The sequence below is a fragment of the Lissotriton vulgaris genome, chromosome 9, assembly GCF_964263255.1.
Source record: "Lissotriton vulgaris chromosome 9, aLisVul1.2, whole genome shotgun sequence".
Taxonomy (NCBI): Eukaryota; Metazoa; Chordata; class Amphibia; order Caudata; family Salamandridae; genus Lissotriton; species Lissotriton vulgaris.
This window is the reverse complement of record NC_141697.1, coordinates 478682235-478702234: the sequence shown is the minus strand read 5'-3', so window position 1 is coordinate 478702234 and position 20000 is coordinate 478682235. Positions and strand designations below refer to the sequence as shown.

General features: G+C 43.1%; 1 protein-coding gene across 1 annotated transcript in view; it reads left to right on the top strand.

Moving 5' to 3' along the window:
- SYNE2 (spectrin repeat containing nuclear envelope protein 2) overlaps positions 1-20000 on the top strand; it is a 1750628-nt gene that overhangs the window by 190188 nt on the left and 1540440 nt on the right. The window contains exons 8-10 of the mRNA XM_086937933.1: positions 10059-10255; positions 13560-13660; positions 15071-15172. Of these exons, the coding sequence (XP_086794059.1) occupies positions 10059-10255; positions 13560-13660; positions 15071-15172 (400 nt within the window). The remainder of the gene's footprint in view (positions 1-10058; positions 10256-13559; positions 13661-15070; positions 15173-20000) is intronic.

Below are 20000 nucleotides of genomic sequence, written 5' to 3'. Positions count from 1 at the left end.
TCTTGGGGACTACCCCTAAGGGAGAACAAACAAAATTCTGGACCGGGGGTATACTAAACGGGCCGGCGACCCGACCTCGAGTCACCTCTTTCCGGATCTTATCCTGTACTACGGTCGTATGCTGCAGGACGGAAAGTTGATTTTTACACTTATCCACACCTTGAAAGTCCCCTACCGGGATGCGGAAACCATACGAAAAACCGTTCCGCAGCACCCCAGCAGAAGTACGATCCGGGTAGTCACTGAGCCAAGGAATCATCGCCAGGGTATCAATCGGAGTGGGTAAAGGCGCCCCTCGGACTATATTAGACCTGTTTGGCACCTCCTCTCCCCCCGTTATCACCCGTTCTGGCTCTGCACGAGGACTCAGGATGGGACGACCCACAACTACTACATTCATGTTTGAATTTACACGATCCCTGGGGTCTAGTACATCTACCTCTGTTGTAATTAAAGCAGAAACCCCTTTTTCCGTTATTGCCGGTAGGTTTCGAGTGATCGTCGGTACCCGTACCTGATCGAAAGGGCGTCCCCGCATATTGCCGGGAGTATTCGCCAACATTACTTCCCACCAACGGCATTTTCAACATTCCTGACTCCTTCATCTTATCCCAAGTCAAGGCATCATAACAATCCCAGGTTAAACTTTTATTATGCTCCTTTTCCTTTCTGAACAGATTATCATAACAGAACCAATGATTACCCTGGTGCGATGTCGAGTACCCCATGATTCGTGATTGATAGATTGGGAACTCGGAAAGCAACTCAGGTCTACGTTCCCCCAATATTGATGTAAAGATTCCCCAAGCATTGCCCCAATTGCCGATATTCTCATTCACTTTAAAGGCGGCCATTTTTGCGCGCCAAACACTCGGATGCATGAGATCCTTCTGACTCTTTACATGCTCTACCTCATAATGATCAACAAGCAGTGAAAAAATGTTCACATACTCCCCCGCCCAAATCTTTTCCTTAATTGCCAAAGGAACATGTTGCCCCAACCTTTCTCTCCGCGAGGGTGTTGACTCATCCCTCGCGATCGGCAATGGCCGCTTACCTGCACCTGACGCTGCCTCTGTGGTCGCAATCGTCCCTGGTGTCTTGTCCCCTACTGCAGCCGGCACGGCCACCTTGGCTGCTTCCCGCTTCTCACGCAATTGCTTCATCAGCGCCTGCGCATCTACAGCCGTGGCGCCCTCGTTACCTTTACCCAACCACGCTGCCAATTGAGCTGCCAACTCGGGCGGCATATCATCCTCGGACACGGGGGTGACCACAACGGGAATTGGATTCCCCTCCTCCGGCACGGGAGTTGGAGCCTCGAGCGGGGCACTGGGACCCGGGATGTCTTCACCCGCTGCCCCCCTCCTGGGCCTCTTGTTTTTCCCTCCCGGGGCTGCTCCCGCCAAAGGACGTTTTGGACCCCCTTCCTCATTCTTGTCCACCCGCTTCTTTAGCTCGGACATCTCCTTCATGAGAACACGAAGCATCTGTTCGGTCGTCATTCTCTTTCCGCCTTTCTTGGGCATTTCTCCGACAGAGTATCTGTAAGACCAAAAGAAAGATTAAAACGCTCAAAATTGGCTCTTCGTTCCGTCTCGAGCTCACGTGCAGCGAGGAGGTGCAGCTTCAGAGCACAGGAACAAGAGGATGTCTTCTGGTCTTGCGTCCCTTTTTATCCATCTTCAGGGCGGGCGTAAACCCGCCCCTGCCTGCCCCGAGGGCGTGGCCGGCCGCGTCAGTGTCTAGGCCAGCCCACTCTAGGGCGGGAAAAAGCGTGCCCCGGCTACGCCGCTTCGGGCATACCAGCCGAGACGCGCCTCCCGCCCAAAATGGCTTCCCGGGGGGATCGAGGCACTCTGCCATACGTTCGGGGGGACCGAGTGGTCGCCCCTTTCCATATGTGAGGAGGTTGGGACACATGTAAAAATGGATGAAGATTTGAAGAAGTGTCCAAGTCATATTGGGATAGCTTATGGCCTGGTGTCTTTAGAAGGTAACCCTGGAACTTCAGACACCTCATTCTAAGTCAAGTTTTGCACCACAATTATCTTCATGTGCTTCAATTTGTCTCATTCGATATGTGTTATCCAGAAACTAGCAGTGCAATCTGCTCCCCCACTCTTCTGTAAGTTTCTTCCGCTCTGCTGGATCAATAAAGTAAACATTTGCTCTCAAAATACCATTTACTGGCAAAGCAGTTAATATTTAACAAAATGTCCCTATAAAGCTGGAATATGTAATAATCTTGCTGCTGGAGAAGGAGCAGAGGTCACAGAAAAAAATCAGTTTATTTGTGGGTGGGCATGTGTCAATAGGTAAAGTATACCAGAAAAATTACTGTTGGTCCCAAAGAAATTGGTAAACTGGTCCGTCCGTAATTTCCAGGTAGAAATATGGGGGTATTTTTAAAACCTTTCTATTCAAAAAAACGTGATTATCTAAACACCCTCCCCAAAGCAGATCTGTTTCAGAATCCTTTCGGACAGGCAGGCACATCTTTGCACCCACTCAGATATTGCCATTAGTGGGGTTGAGCAAAATACTGTAGTGAAATATGTGAAATCTGGCTGCAATGGAATTTTGCACACAGAACGGTTTCACCAGGGATTTTGTGAAACTCCTCCACCTCATGACATTCTATGGAATGTTGTGCTTTTGCCGGTTCAGGGAAGCTTTGAGTGTGAGTCATTGTTTCATGGTGGTTCATGAAACACTACAAAATGCTGAAACTTTCACAAAACTAAGTGGCATATTTAACACAGTTTTGCTTCACCCTTGTGCTACACAAGGTTATACCAGGGCAACCCAAAACCGAAATGAGATTTATCAAGCCACGCTGGGCCACCTTGCATGGCCCTGAAGGTACTTAGTAAATCTGGAGTAATGCTAGGCGGCACAAGTCGCTGCCTTCATGTTACTCTGCATCAGGGACGCTGTCCATGGGTAGAGCTTGGGTGCACCCACATATCCACCCATGGATATGTTGGCACATTCCCAGATTTACCATGAGTACTAGACCTGTTAATGCGTCAAAATGCTGCACTTCTCAGGGGGGGCATAATGACGAGCAATATGTTTAACCCCTTGCATGCTCATGACAAGCTCAGCTCGTCATGAGCTACAGTGCTCCGGTGCTCATGACGAGCTGAGCTCGTTATGGCCTTTAGAACGCTCGCATGCTGGGCTAATTCCCCTGCTGTGCTGAGCGTTCTAAAGAAACGGGTGTGGCCGTGACGAGCTCAGCTCGTCATGAGCACAGGAGCGCCGTAGCTCATGACGAGCTGAGCTCGTCATGAGCACCGGGGCGCTGCGCGCGCCCCCCTCCCCCCAGCACAGCAGGGGAATGTGCAGAGCAGGGAAGGGGTTAATTGCCCTCGTTTTTTCCTCTTTCTATAGAGTAAACAGTCTCAAAGGAATGTTTTTGTTCCGGAAGGTAGGTGTCCCTTCTAGCACATAAAAATCTTGCCTGCAGCGCAGACAGGCTAACTTGCACAAGGGTGCAGGGGTTCCTGTCTTGGTGCTAGGTAGCCAAAAGTCTGCCTGCGCAAAGAGAGAGCAGAAATGATAAACATGGCCCTCAACATTTTGTGTATTTTCTTGGGCGTCTTGCTCTTCTGTTTCCCAGAACCGTTAAGGGAAATTGCTTGAGGCGCCTGATAAAAGTGTTGCCTCAGCCTAGCCAGTAGCTATTTGTACATCTACCATTTTGTACTAAATCAATCACTTTTCCAGCATTATTACAACTTGTCCATTTAGCATATTATCCAGTAGCGACAATCTGATTATCCATGTAGACTGATACATTGCCTTGCTACCAATGTATTCCTTACTATGAAGTGAAGTCACTGGTGCTGCTCTAGTGTGCATCATTAATATGCAGTGGGTCCACTGCTTCCCCAGCATCTGCTTCTTTACTGTGCAGGGAGGTTTTCCCTCTCCGTTGGGTTTCTCCATAACATAGGACAAAGAGAAGTGTGTTCTTCGCTCTGTAGTTCCTTTTCATTTATTTTGTTATATTTTTATTGTTTTTTGAATAGCACTAACTAGGCGCTTCAGCAAGGAAGATAAGAGCACCTGACCAGAAATAAGTGGTTAATGCAGTTTTGTCAAAATGGGCTATATTATGCTGTGGCAGCTAATCAGTTTGACAATGATACAGAGGCAATAACCATGCCTCTGAAAGAAAATATTTTTGAGGCATCTTTTCAAAACAGGCAAGAATGAAACATGCATCATGTAGGTGAGCAGCACACACCTCAGATCTAAGGGAATTTCTAGAGGAAGATTCTTTGAGAGTGAATTTCTTTTTAAACATGATACTTTTAAATGTAGAAAGGATTTTGCTTCCCAGACACCTGATGACACCAGAGACTTTGCATGCATGTGCAATGTACTTTGAAGTGGAGAGGTGAAATGATCTGTTTGTAATTTATGCTCTCCAGGAGGTGCCATGCGATTCCAAAGAGAGACTGCTTCGCAAACTCTCCCTACATGCAATGACATTGCTTTTGCTGCAAGTGATTCATTCACATGCAGTGTGATCACTGCCCTCCGTGGGCTTTCTTAACCAGGCACTGAGGTCCCTGCAGCAGCTCCAGTGGGTTTCTTTATTATGTAGCAAGGACTCTGCTTCTCTGGTGTGTTCTTCAGTGTTATATGGGGAGGTGTGTGCATTATGTACCCCTACATGAAGTGACAAGGAAATTCTTTACCATGCAGAGGGGTAAACGTCACTCTTGTTTTCATCCTTAACACAAAGTGAAACCACTTTCTAGTCACTAAAGGCAACAGCTTCCCTCATTTATGCTTTCAGAGTGTGTGGTCGCCAAGCATTTGAGTTTAATATGCCCTCAATATAAAAATGTAAATTGAAACTTGTATAGCGCACTACTCAGCCGCAAGGGTCTCAAGGCGCTTGATCAAATACCGCTGTGGAACCCATCCTGGCTTTCCCTGTGAGGCGTCCACTCCTGGGCACCCCCAAGGTGGAGGCCAGGCATCCTTAGCATTGTGGGGGCCGTTGTGGAGATTAAGCAAGCTATTGCCCAGAGTTGCAGAGTGGGACTCAATGATTGGAATAGGCACCGAGGAGAGAATTATCAGGTCCGTGGAATTTTGAGCCCAAGACCCGCCAAGACGGGGAATTGAACCCTGGTCCCGGTCTAGACCTCTGCATCAGGGTCTGCCGCTCTAATCGTTGAGCCACACTTCTCCACATATACTTCCTTGTCGTAGGACATGGTTGCTTCTCGTCTACCCATACATTAACAGGAGAGAGGAGAACAACACCCTAGCCACTAAGATGTGGAGCTGTTCTGCTGTCACTCTGCTCTGGCTCAAGTTTGGCTGCCATGTGCCAATGCAGACACTGTTGAGCCTTAACGCAAGGGTCTCTGCATTGAGCAAGTATCTTCCTGTACAAAACTATACTTTAAGGCATTTAAGTCTTTGTATGTGTGCTGTAAATTTCAGAACACATGCAAAAAGAAGAAATTAAAACATTTCTCCTGGTTACACCTGTCTCAAGGAGGCAGAGGATTTTGGTACAAATGCCTGTCTATAATTCTTTGTAGATAGGGATTTGATTAAAAAGCCCGTGCACCACCAATGGACTGCACCCTTGACGCACAGTAACGCAAGGCAGTGTGCTGCATTATGTTACTGAGGGCTACAATCTGACACAAACTGCATTAGATTGTAAATTCCACAGTAGACTTTGCATCAGGTTTGCATTAAAAAAAGAATGCAAACTTGTCCAAAGTCATGGTAAATCCGGACCATAGCATTTTATGCCAAATCGAGGAGATTTAGCAATGCCCTTTCATAGGCTTTGTAGGTAAAATGTCTTCTTCAAACTCATTCACTCCTTCTTCCATGAGTTATGTTGAAGTTAAACTAAAAGGTTATGTGCACATTATAGGCATTTTGTAATATTAGTTTTTTTTAATGCCATGACTAAAGCTGAAATAATTTGTATTCATTCTATGGGATGAATGATGGTATCCATCAGCGTAATCTCTGAAAGCTGTTCCTCTAAACCAAGCATCTCCGCGTAGCTCTTGACCTACTAGTAGCTCTCCAGCTACCTGTGAGTAGATCTTTTGTGTACAGCTCAACCGGGTAATATAAAAGTTTTTGCTTGGTTTAATTGTTGGATTATTATATATGCAGCAAAATTAAAAAGCATATGCTGATGTTGGGAGAAACATGGTTACATTTTTTAATGTATTAAAAGCTATTATTTGTGTTGGAGAGATGTATTGCTCATATTATTACCTTGATGCCAGTGGGATTGTAGTTTTGGCCGATAAGTATTACCCATGTAGAGTCATTCCAAATTGATAATGCTTTTTTTACTTTACTACTGGTAACCCTGCATAACACACTGATGTGATTACTGCTGGCAATCCACAGGGATTTCTGCTGTTCTCGTCCTGTTACTCAGAGAAAGGGCGTGTTCTCCTTCTTTGGCTATCATGTTCATACATAGCTGTGCCACACCCTCCTTAGGTAGTGATAAATATTACACTTAAGGTTTTGTTTAAGAGAATTACTCATACTGTATCAGGAACAAACTTGTTACAATTGCCCTGACTGATGCACAGATGAACAAAGCCTTTATTCTGTCATCTGTTTCTATGTAACCAACCCTGGCTGGTGGGTTTGGCGTCGTCATAGTTACCAGGCTTGTAAAGAAGAAGCAGTAATTGACCTGGTGACTTAATGTGTTCTGTGTATTGTGTGATGTTCCTAGACTGAAAAGTGGTGAGGCAGCCAGGCATCAGGTGAGTTTGAAAACCATGCGGTGGGCTCTGAATCTCAGCACTGAAGCTGTAGAGAGCGCGTTCTTTGCTGACTACGTATACTGTATGTCTGCTGTACTTGTGTGGCATTAACCTATCCTAAAGGCAGCAGAGTTCTGGATAGGGTCAATAAACACACATACCTGTAATGAATCAAGATTCACAATTTACTTGCTCATATCACATGTGACACTCAATGTGATTGGAAAGAACTAATTTATGTGATCTTTTTTGCTTCAAAGGAGAATTGATAACTGATTTTTTGTACGTTTCCAATTCTATTATTTTTCATTCAAGTCTATTCATTAATTTCATAGACCATAACAAATAACAACACAAACATGTTAAGAATTACATGTAGTGTGTACACATATAATTTTGACAAAACTAAACATTAAATACACAACCAATTTGTTTGATGAAAAGATAAGTTAAGGTGCCACACAAAATTGAAAAATAATAACAATGATATACATGTGAAAATAATAAAATAAAAACACAAGGAAAAACACGACTAGTATAGGGTCAAAGGCATATATACAGTTGGTGAATGGTTGGAGAAGTAGCTCAGTTATGGAAGCAGAAGTGTACTGTTACTGTATTGCGATGTACTGTTTTTGGAGCAAGGCTGAGAAAGTCCTGGCAGATACAGCAATGTTTTCCCAGATCCTGGGTGCATAGAAGGAGAAGGCTCTTTTGCCCTATTTTGTTTTTGGTTTTTACACTTCTCTAGGCTGATGATGATATAGCTGTAGGTATGATGAGTGCCACTGTTATAATCTTGCCTGAATGGGATAGAGTAATTTTGGAGTAACAGGGTACAAGTACATCAGTGGTAGCCAGTACGTATGTTAGAGTTGCAGTAGAGAGTAGAGAGGCAAAGATGGGAAAGGGAAATTCCAAAAGAGAGAACAGACCTTTAGGGAAGTGAGAGGAATACAGTAGAAAGAGCTGCTTGTGAGAAGTACAGAAAAGAGGCAGGTGCCCAGATGAAAGATGAAGATGCAGGGAAAAGGGAAAAGGGAATGGGCCATGTGTGTATGGTTAAACAAAGGAAAAACCTGAACAATTAAATAATAGCTTAAAATAAATTAAGAAATCCGTTTTAAGCCCAGCTGAAAATGTGTTGGGAGGGTTCCACAAATTCTTTTTAACTGTGGGCCCCACAAATTCTGTGATATCCCTGAATTGAATTGTCAACTGCCTTAAGACATGCATGTAAGCACTCCTTCATAGTGGTGGAATAAACAATCTGGCTAATGAATGTGGTGTCGTTAATGTATTCAGGAGAATCTGAAGGAGCGAATGAACAGAGTCAGAGGGTGGTGTAACATTTAGAGATTTAGGGGTTTCAGAGGATCCAAAAGGAAACCCAGGTAAAGGCCCTTAAACAAGTGTGTAGCCAGAACATTATTATTTTCCCTACTTTGAATCCTACATCTAAAGGCACTAAGTGATCAAAGCGGGTGATTCCAACTCTCCCAAAAAAGTGCCAATCACCCTTCCACCCATCTTTGCATCTACTCATGCATCCATTCAAACTTCCACCCTTCTATATGCATTCATTCACCTTTCCACCCAACCATTCACCCATCCAGCTATCCATTAATCATTTCACTCATCTATGCATCATCCATCCATTTTCAGCCCATCCATTCACCCTTCCACACATTTATTCTTTCTTCTATTGATCCACCTTCTCGCTCATTGATCATCTTCTCACAAGTTCATTCTTTTGCTATTTGATCCCTTGATCTGTTGATCTTTCCATACTTTCATGCTTCCATACATCTACCTATCCTCCTTTTATAGCATCTACAATTTGTGCCTTCCACCCACCCTTTGATCCTTTGACTTATCCATCCATCCATCTTTGCATTCATTCTTCATTCCATCCATCTTTTACCCTTTGACTTATCCATTGTTTCACTGTTTCATCCTTCCAGCTATCCATCCATTCATCCATCCATCCATCCATCCATCCATCCATCCATCCATCCATCCATCCATCACAAATCCTCTGTCACACGTTAAAAGGATATTGCAAATCACCTCAGGGTTTCATGACCGTACAAAGTTACTCTGCTTCAACCTTGTTCTTCTATATGGTAATGGAAGTTCCCAGTGACTTACAGTATCCTTATGTTGTAAGCTTGAGGATAGCAGCTTATTCGTATATCAGTGGCATAGTAGCCATCGATATCTATACACAACTGGAATTAAGATATCTAGTAACACTGATACATCAGCTTGGTATTGTCAGACCATGTCATATATCATGAGACATCATTGATTTTATGTGATGTGATTGATCACGTCATATAGGATGTAGCAATGTTGTCATCAGCAGTGCATTGGGGAGATTAGGTTAGGCAGCTAACCACACTGGAGGCCAGATTTATCATTCTTTCACGCAATGCAGGAAGCCACCTTGCTGTGTTGGGCTTCGGTGCGTGAAAAGGAAAGACCAGGAATGCGTTGTATTTACCATTATACTGTGTGTTCCTGTTTTTTGCTTACGCTGACACACTTTTAACTGCCTTGCTCTAACGCACGCCCCCTTGCGTCATGGTGTAAGGATGCCTGCCCTGTAGGCTGTATTGATTTTGTGCAGGAATGGACACCTCCCTGCACATAAAAAATCCTAAGAGGTATTTTCCTCTATTTACATGTCCTGCTACATGTGCCACAGAATGCCGCACACGCAGAAAGATGGAAAAACAAAGAGAAATCAAGGTATTTCTCCTTGTTACTCCTTGCCTAGGAAGGCATAGCATTTTGATGCATTTCCAGGTCTACCACTAATGGTAAATATGGGATTGTGCTAAAATCCATGGGCGGATTAGTGGGAACACCCAGGCTGTCTTGAGTTACTGTAGATCTATCAAGCCATGCATGGCCACGCAACATGGCTTGATAAATTTCACTTCAGTTTTGCGTCACACTTGATCCCCCCTTCCATGGCTGAGTGGCGATGCAAAACCTTGATAAATATGGCCCTTGATGCCTTTCTGTGTTTGTATGTTTTAGATCACAACCATAAAGTTAATTGGTATCAAAGGTAAATTCTAATGCCCACTGTTGTATGTATGCTGGTTGTCTAAGTTTCCTTTAATCTGCCATGATGCATAGTCCCTTAAAGACTCATGTGGTGTTGCTAGATTTGAATATTTACATGAACATTATGTTGTAAATAATTGAAAGTGGGAAAGCCTAGTTGATTGTAGTATCTCCTTTGAATATCATCGGCAGGGACAGTTCTCTCAGTGTGTCAGACTTTACATCAAGCTGGAAGAATGGGCGTGCCTTCTTGGCAATGATCAATGCACTCAGACCTGATCTAATAGATATGGAGACAGTTCAATCGAGATCTAACCAAGAGAATCTCCAGGAAGCCTTCAGGATTGCAGAGTCTGAACTGAAAATACCTAGACTTCTTGAACCTGAGGGTAAGGGGTATATTTGTGTAAATATTTACTGTTGCAAAAAAGCGTGTTGTACCCAAAATATAATGTAAGATTCATTTTTAAAAGATATAGCTTTTGTATGAACACAATTTTGGAAATTTTTGCTCCCATGTAGTCCTAAATTATGGGCTAAAAATGATCAGTTTGAATAATCCTTGCAAAATTTCTTCCGCATATATGGCGGGTAAGTGCACAAAAAACCGAATTTTAATGAACAAGTAAGTAAAAAGGAGAAAAGAGATGGGCATAACATTTCACATGACAGAGCTAGAGGCGTAGTGCTGAAAAAAATAAGAAAACAACATGGTGATGGTGATGATGACGAAGAGAAAATGCCTCAGGTGCTGTTGCATGGAATATTTAACAGGGACCACTTAATATATCTGCAGCAAAATGACAAGTTGGATACTACAAGCACAACAAAAGATAAGGTACTAAGGACATAAACCAGGCACATAAAAGAAGGAAGCATTTAAAAAGTCCTAATAAGCCAAGGAGCAATTAGCCACAAAAAAATGTGTCAAGTAAAATAACAAAACAGAGTGAGCAAGACAAACAACTCATTTCGACACAAACTATGACTCACATCTCATTATCTGAACATCCCAATTTGTACACAATCCATGTTTGTTTTTTGTGATAGGGCTCTTTATTTGCACAATTACTTTTTGCAATTGGTACTTAAAAAAAGCTGGGGAACACCTTTCAATCAGATATCTCAAATACGCTGTGTAATAAAAACATAGGTAAGGGCACACCCCAAAGCTCCAGCTCTGACTGAAAATTGACAATTCTGATGTGGCAAATGTTCTACTTATGAGGAAGATCATGAAAAGTGACAGAAGTCGAAATCAGGAACAATGTCCCCGAAGCCCTGAGGCTAATAATACAACTTCCTCAACTCTAAGCATATTATATAAATACATCTGCTTATGCTTCAGACATAATTAACAAGATCATTTCAGAGGCCACAACCAAAAGACATGCATGCCCTGCAATCTGATTTTCTGGATCTACCTTAACTATAAAATGTATATAACCCTTTCTGCTTTCCCTAACATCCATTTCACTCTTGCTCTATACATTTCTTTAGAATTTTGATTACTCAGTAGATTTATAAATGCAGTTTTTACTTATGGTCCTACACATTTCCAGTGTTTAAAATATTAAGACAATGAACATTTCTATTTGAATATGTTTTAGAGTTCAAACCAGAGAATTTACCATTCATGACAATCTCCTTTAGCTCCATTCTAATTCATCCCTAGAGGACATCTTGTCAAATTTGTTTTAGGTTCCTGCTGTGGACCTCATGTTACCTGTAGAATACAAAATGCATGCATCATACAATACACAGAGAGAAGTGGCCTATGGTTAGTCCTCTTCAGCCATCAGTTGTTGGCAATTTAAGACTTGTCATTGATTGAGTGGACTGTCCTTAACCACTATAATGCAAAGATATGATGTTCATGTCCTTCACTTTACATCTGGAATGCAAAGGACGAGAAGGTCATGTCTCCTGCATTCCCAGAGAAAATCATTCTGCCGTTTGAACCAAACCATTTTCTCTTGAATCATTATTTCAGAACTTCACTCACATCCTGAAATCGTTTTTTTCCAATTTATGTTATGTACAGTACCAAGTGGTGATAAAGATAGTTGTGGAATTTGGGCCTGGGATCAGCCCAGGGAAACTTTCCAAACGTAGACATTTCTAAAAACTAGACATCTAGGAGCATCAAGAATGGTGTGACATGCATTGATCCTACCATGCTTTCTTATCCACAATTACCTGCAAGCATCAAATGGAGGCTAAAATCAAGCATTTTCCTCCCAGTTCTGGAGGGGAAAAAATCCAGGAGCTATGGGGGAGCCACAAAATTCCGACCACTCAGTGTTCCACGCTTCTACTGATACAAATGGTACCGCATGAAAGCTGGGATCATATGAAGTCAATTTGGTCTTCACCTGGTCCCTGATTCGGTCGGTTGCTGGTTGGTTGCTATGCCCCAAAACGTTGTCCTATAAAACATAACTTCTAATGAAGGAATTGTGTGTCTTTCTTCTCAAGGATAATCCACTTAATCATTTGGAGAGGGAAAAAGGGCAAAAGGCACCCTTATTGTTTAAAATAAACAAAGCCTTGTCATTAGTTTCTCCCTGACTATTGGTCTTGTTTTTATCAAGAAAATGCTAGCAGTTTCTGTGATTATAAAGTGCTTGATGGCTACACCAACCCATCAGAAACTCATCAAAGAGGTATTCATGATTTCAACATGAGATGAAATATAATTGATGTTAAAATAATTTGTTCTGTGTGTGACTTTACAGCAATAGAAGACACACTGGTGTCCTTCACATAATCTTACCAAGTTAAGATAGACAGGTAAAGAAACACCCCTGTCAAAAGACCATGCCAAGTGTTGCAGTCCTGCAATACGGTGAAATCTATAAAGCAGAGAAAGACAATGAAATTGTGTCTTGCTAACTTCCTAAAGTCAAAATATCTACCCATTTCGGGAAAGTAGGCACACACTGTTTCAAATGCACCACTGCACCTCACCATACCGCACATCATCAGAGACTGTCTGTCTCACCGATGTCATCTTGGTGGCATCATGAAGAGATCCATCCGACTCTTGAAGAGGCATTATGTCCCTCTAGAGGCAACCCTTAGGACTCCCACAAACGTGGCAGAGTTGTGCTGATGCACACCCAGGTAGATGAGACCTGGTCTAGGTGATTGCCCGTTTTCCCAGGTAGTGTATCCGGCTGCAGCCTCTGTAATGCAGGAACCCTCAATTCAGGGTGCACTTCTAGGCCCAAGTTCTTCACATATGTATGGAGTGGCATGATGAAGTCCTCAGAACACGTACTCGGGGCTTTACACACCATGTTTCATTTACTAATTTTGTGAATATTAACAGTAGAACACTGTTGGACACCACTTATCTAGTACTGCTCTGTAAGTAAGAGAAAATAGGTAATCAAATTCAAATTCCTTCCGAACAGGTGGCCCAAAATATTTCTTGCCCAGGGCACTGGAAATTCTTAAGATGACTCTGTCTTCATGAAAGGAATACATCAAAACCTATGAAAAGGCTGTCTGATATAAATGTTTTAGACATCCCCTTTGGACTATCTGACAATGATGTGCGTTACACTCCATCGTGCAAATCTTAAAGTTACTGTGTGAATGAGTGATGTCACCAATTGAACCACCATGTTCCTACGCAAGCAGTTACTCATAATTGCTTTGACTCTCTTGGTGTGATTTCTTATACAGATGTCGATGTGGATAATCCAGATGAAAAATCAATCATGACGTATGTGGCACAGTTCTTGCAGTATTCCAAAGATGTACCCATACCCGAAAAAAACTTACAGGTATTTCGTTGTTACTAACATTTATTCCTTTCGATAATAAAATGTGACTAGGATAAACAAAGTAAAGGAGTTCATGATAAGTTTGCGATAGACTTAACTCATAAAGTAAGCTTTTTCCTCAAAAATGAACCTTTGGCACTATCAAGATCAATATCTTCTATTTTTTAACTTTTTGTTAGTCGCTGTTTTTACCGTTGATTAAGACCTCAAGACTTGGACGGGCAAATCCGCTTTTTGCCATGAAAACACATTGGAAAACATATGGGAATTGTACTAGGAAATTGCATTAAAAACAGAAAGAGAAACGTTTTTGTTTTAATACCTCAGAGACCCGTAGTTCGCTTGCATTTGTCCGTAGTATGAAATTCATCATTTAGGAGAAACTGGCAATGGGATTTTGTCACTCTGATGTTAGGATGAAATTTCCCTTGAATTCCTCTAAGTTTTCTTTTTCAAGCTAATTTGCTTTTCTCATGCAATTCAGTATAGGACAATTTCCTTCCCACTTGATATTTATTAAAAAAGTTAACATTGTGTTTTTATCAGGATGTTTATGGCCTCATTTAACAACTTGTCCTTTACTGGGTGAAAATGTACTTGCGATGCTCTAACTTGTAATGTTTGGGTCGCATTCAATCGGTGAACCCAGAGCTGTTCAAAACTGGTATTCGTAGCATAAGGCAAGCAAGTGATTCATTAACCCATTCTTCTGTGTATAGCATTTGGAGGTCTGGTACGTAGAGTGGCCTTTAAGTAGCCGATCTGGATAATCCAACAAGCAGAGGACAAATGGCATATACTTGGTGGAGGGCTTGTAGGATACAGTGCTACATATTGTGAGTGTTTCACAATGAGAAAGATGCTATATGCACCATATATTTTCTTTGAATGACCATGGAGCGCCTACCTATCTATCCTTGTGTGATGTGGTGGACGGGGATGTACTTGATCATGTGCAATGGCCTAATTGTAGAAAATGCTCTCTAATACTTGCAGTGAACCCTGCTTTGGGCAGACAGCCACTTCCACATCTTAACTTTAGCCTTTTGAAAGATTGTTAGAAACGAGATTCCAATCTTTGAAGCATAAAATATTAAATGTATTGCTAGCAACATATTTTTTTAAATGTCTGCATGTTATTATAAAAGGAAAAAATATTTTTATGTCATTGAGAATGTGCTCCTACAGCAAGCAGGCAGATGCTCAGAATTTTGTGCAGCGTGTTTGACCACCGCTTACAATGGTACTACTCAGATCGATTCACCTATGTAGACAACTCTCCATCAGTCTTCCTGGTAGCCTCCAATGGCTACAAAACTGAATAAGCAACACATGATTTGGGAGTAAAAGGATGTGCTTAATTGTGCTTCAAAACACTCAAAACTAATGTATGATGCTCTTCATTTTTAGGACGACCTGATGAAGACCATCAAGTGGTTGACTTCGGAAGAGGCTACATTGAAAGAATTGTTCATTGCTACAGAACATAAAAGCTATTACAAGCGATATCAAGTAAGCTGGGTTCATTTTTGGAAAATGTTATGAACAATATTAATATAGTCGTGATTGTTTCTATCCTGTTTTATATTAGATGAGGATGAACCTAGCAGACCCAAAAGTTTGAACTTGCATAAAAGGATGAACACAAAGATGCTGATACAAAGAAAATTAGGACATTGTACTAATAACACTGGCTGCAAAAACTGCTTGCAATTTGTGGCCAATATTTTTGCGACCAATGTAGAATTTTGCGAACCGACCTATATGCCAATATGTCGTTTCCCAAAATTCCAAATCAGAGTGGGCCACAAGCTAACCTACATCATTAATATTCATGAGCAAGGTCACAAATTGTGACTCATTCCGATTAGTGGCTATAACAGGGATGATGGTCAACCTGAATCAGCAGACCACCATGTCTGTTATTGCAGCTCATTTTACATAAGAAAAAGGTTTCTTTATTGAAAAGCAAGTTGTTCACTGGAACCCTGCCTACTCCATTGAAGACTTTTCCCAACATTCACAAACAGGAAGAGAGAGATACAAGGGGAATCCATTCCCTTTTGCACATGAGTTACCCCCGCAAACTTGGGAGTTGGTAACTTTCAATGTTTACGACCTGAATTCCTATTATCTTTTATCTGGGTTAATTGAGATAACTGTGAAGTTAAAGAGAACCAGTCATCATTTCGATAACAGTGCAATCAACTGATTAAAATGGGATTAAACAATCCCGTTTTAGTGATAATTGTTCAATGTTATGCTAAAAGAACCTACATTGGTTATGATGAGACTGTGAGCACATACCTATTTATAGTGAAGAAATAATGCGGATGACCCGACAAAATGACATGTAGCAGACCTTTGCATTGAGGCGCTCTCTCCCGCAAACTGTAGGTGCTTTTACGTAGGCTCATAAAGCCCGATTCCACGCAGTGTGTTTATAGTTAACATCAATATCAATTGATCAATTAATTCCTATCCCTCTTCTGGATGCCTTCACTGACCCCCCAACCAGCCTAGTTTTGTAAGCTTAATATATGAATTGTAATATATCTAATGTATTATCATAGTGTTGCCTCATTTCTCACCATTCACCCATACCAGCTTTCATTGCTTCCACCTGCTGGCTTTGTCATTTTGTATTATCATGTGAATGTGTAAAGGCTTCTCATTGGATAAATAGAATCAGGAACCTAACTTATGGCTGCTTAAATTAACTTTGCTGTGAAAGGTCCAGATTTCGTATGTGCACAATAATTACTGAAGGAAAAATGAAATAAACTCTACAAGACAGTTCTTCACTCTGATGCATATTCCACTGTGCTGCATGAACTGAAGGAATGGACCATGCCTTGTGGCCCAATGTATAAGTCAAGAGCAAAGTGTCAATGATGGTCACTGACAGTGTCACTGACCCACTGCAAGTTACTCAACTTTTCAGAATAGTCTGTCAGTCTTAGGTTGGGAAATGTTTTACTCTTTTTTGCAGTGCTGTAGTAGAGGTGCATCAGAGTCATTTCTAGCCCACAGCGACATCACATAACTGTATTTCAGAGTTGGTTCATTCTGACAGTAAACCTTCTATAGTGCATTCAGTTTGTCTTCCAAGAGCCCACTATTTTATAGGACTCTTAGTGTGGGAGAGTGTATATTTCTTATGCCACTTGCACATCTTCACAGGATTTATCTTTCCCAGGGATCAATGCACAACGTTTGAAAGAAAGGGATGGTGTCTCCAAACTCAAACATGTGTCATGGCATAGAATCACGAGTCTTGTAAGAGGAGATATGAGGATGATTTCTAACTGCAGTGATCTGATATGGGGATACATGCCCCCACTGCTGTGTACTATGGTTTAAATCTTTTTATTGATTTCAGTACAAACAAGAAAAACCAAGACCCTCTGCCCCTCGGTGATGTGTTAAGAGACAACAATGTTGCGTTGCGTCGTCACCATAGGCAAAAAGCATGGAGCGGGTCCACAGAACGAACAAGGAAAGGGACAAGTGAAGAAACAGAACACCCCCCTCCCCTCCATTCCCACCCCCACACACCATCCTCCCCACCCACCCCTCGTCCACCTTGAACTAAAGAAAGCAAGAATGGGGAAAAACGGGGAAGGGGAAAGGGAAACGGAAAGAAGAGAGCAGCCCAGTGTTCAGTGGACTTTCTTGCAAGGTGTCGCGGAGGTGCTGCTTGGAATTCGTGTGTCATGGAGGCGAAGCAGACGCAGGTACCGGGGACATGTTAACTCCCGAAACTCGGATACCCTCAGGAAGGGCCACCACAGTTCTGGAAACTCTGTCCCCCTGCCAGCGAATGTGAGAGTGAGCTTCTCCATCCCCAGAACCAGCCAAAGTGCCTGAAGCCAGCCAGTGTGTGTAGGAAGCTGAGGGGAGCACCAATGTAGCAAAATGTTCTGTATGGCCGAGCCTACAGCAATTGCGATCTGTCGACCCCTCTGGGATTTGAATGGATATGTCAGTGGGTTAGGGAGACCTAGGAGTACGTAGGAAGGGAAGCGTGGGAGCTGTATCTCAAAGTGTAAATCAATTTCGTCAAGCACTTGGGACCAATATGGTTGTATGCGGGCGCAGCTCCATAGAACATGTTCCCCACACTCCCTCCAGCATAGGGCACTCCGTTGGGGGTCAAAGCGACGTAAGCACTCTGGCATGTAATACCAATAGGTGACAATCTTGGTCAGGGTTTCTGTAAGGCCCATATGATAGGCCGAGTGTCGAGCCCTGTGGTATATGCCTTCCCATTCCTTGTGGCTCAGTGTTCTTCCCAGGTCTCTTTCCCAACGGTCACGGCCTGCATTATGTGTGTGAGTAGTGTTGGCTAATAGCATTTTATAGAGGTCAGAGATGATCTTCTTATCGGAGGTGCATGCTACTAGCCACTTCTCATAGTGAGTTAGTAGACGCTGCGCCTGTGGTTTGACCTGTGGGGGTAGTGTCCAGTGACGGATCTGGAGATAAGACAAGCGTTCTGTTTCTGGGATACCATAGTGTTCTTTGAGCTGCGGGAAAGGGATAACACCGTCCAGATTAAAAAGATGACCCAAGGACCTACAGGGAGAAGAGCGCCAAGCCTGAAAGGCCTGCGCATCCGTGCCAGGCTGGAAGTCCAGATTGTCAAACAGTGGTGTGAGGGGCGATGGGAAGGTGGTCAGCTGTGAGGACACGTTGATACGGTCCCACAAATCCATGATGGTGCTCTTAATCAAGGAAGCATATAAATTAGGAGGGCAGTGAGTTTTGCAGAGAAAAGGGACACCCTGCAACGGTCTGCCTCCTACCGCCTGGTCCTGAAATAGCCAATGCTTCTTGGACTCCAATCGTTGCCATTCCCCAATGTACCAAAGCTGGACAACATGATAGTACAGTTGCATGTCAGGTACCCCCACTCCCCATGCCTCCGGCGGGAGAACTGCGACCTGTGAAGGACCGGATTTTAGAACCCAGCGGCGTCAGGGAAAACGCCTGATGCCTTCGAGTTCCCCTGCCTTGGCAAACAGAGACACGGGACACTTCTTGATGACGTCAAAGACCAAAGTTTATTGGCTGCAACCAGGAACAGAGGTCTACGAAGCACAACATGAGTGGTTCGCTAGAGACTGCACAAATTCAATGAGTGGAGCATGGCCTTTTATGCCAAAAATCAAGCCTCAGGCAACATTCCAGACTAACATCGATTCTATACAAACTGACCAATAGGAACATGACATTTCAAAAGTAGCGCATGACGACAATACCACTTTTCCGTTGTCCAGCCCACCAGAAATGACCAAGCACATTCCAATATCCTGTTCAGTCAGGCCGGACAAACCCATCATAAAACCCTCAACCCAAATCAGTGATTATGTCGTAAAGGAAGGAGCAGAAACAGATTGGAAGCAAGATAGAAAGGTGGGTGCAGTGTACTGTAAACTTCGGCATGTCCTGCTCTTTGATCTTTATCTGACCAGCTGCTTAACAAGGAACTGGCTCAACGAGGTCAGCCTCGGGCAAAGGAGTCAGTTCGGACAGGTCATTCAGAAGTCAGCTAAGGTGTACGTGTCCCAAAGACTTGTTCGGCCGCAGTCATCGGCCTATGTGAGGGCAACCACACAAAATAGCTGCTGTACACAAAATGGAACCGGAAGGTTTAAACGAAATCCCTGAATACATAGTGTTCTCATTGATCGATTAAGACGAAAACACTCGTACATACCGCACTCGTGATTTGCGGTCTGCTGACACCAAAATCGTCTATTTCCGACGACCTTTATTGAACGGGTTCGGAACCACCGAACCACAGACCCTCAAACCACGGAACTACACCTGGTGTCGGAAGTGGGGTTTACCGCCATGCCAGATGAAATGCGAAAGATCTGCCTGGATCTGTTGAATCCATCCCAATGGAGGCCGGAGAGGAAGGGTCTAGAAAAGGTATAGGATCTGGGGAAGGATAGTCATTTTGGTAGCTGCAATCCTGCCCAACCAAGACAGTGTGCAGTGTTTCCACCTATTTAATTCTGCACGTATGTGAGTGCGGAGATTAGAATAGTTGACATCAGCGGTAGCTGGAATAGTGGGGGCCAAGTGGATGCCTAGATAGGGAATCTTGGCAGTCGCCCATTGCACAGGATGTTCCTCCTGGAGAAAGGTAAGGGTGTGCGGGGAAAGAGAAATGTCCAAAGCCATGGATTTGTCCATGTTGATCTTAAACCCCGATCCGCGCGTGAAGCTGTCCAGTTCTATAAATAGGGCACGCAGGGCTGTGACCGGATCTGATAAGGAGAGCAGAATGTCGCCTGCGTAAAGTCTAACGGTATGGACGTCCCCCCCC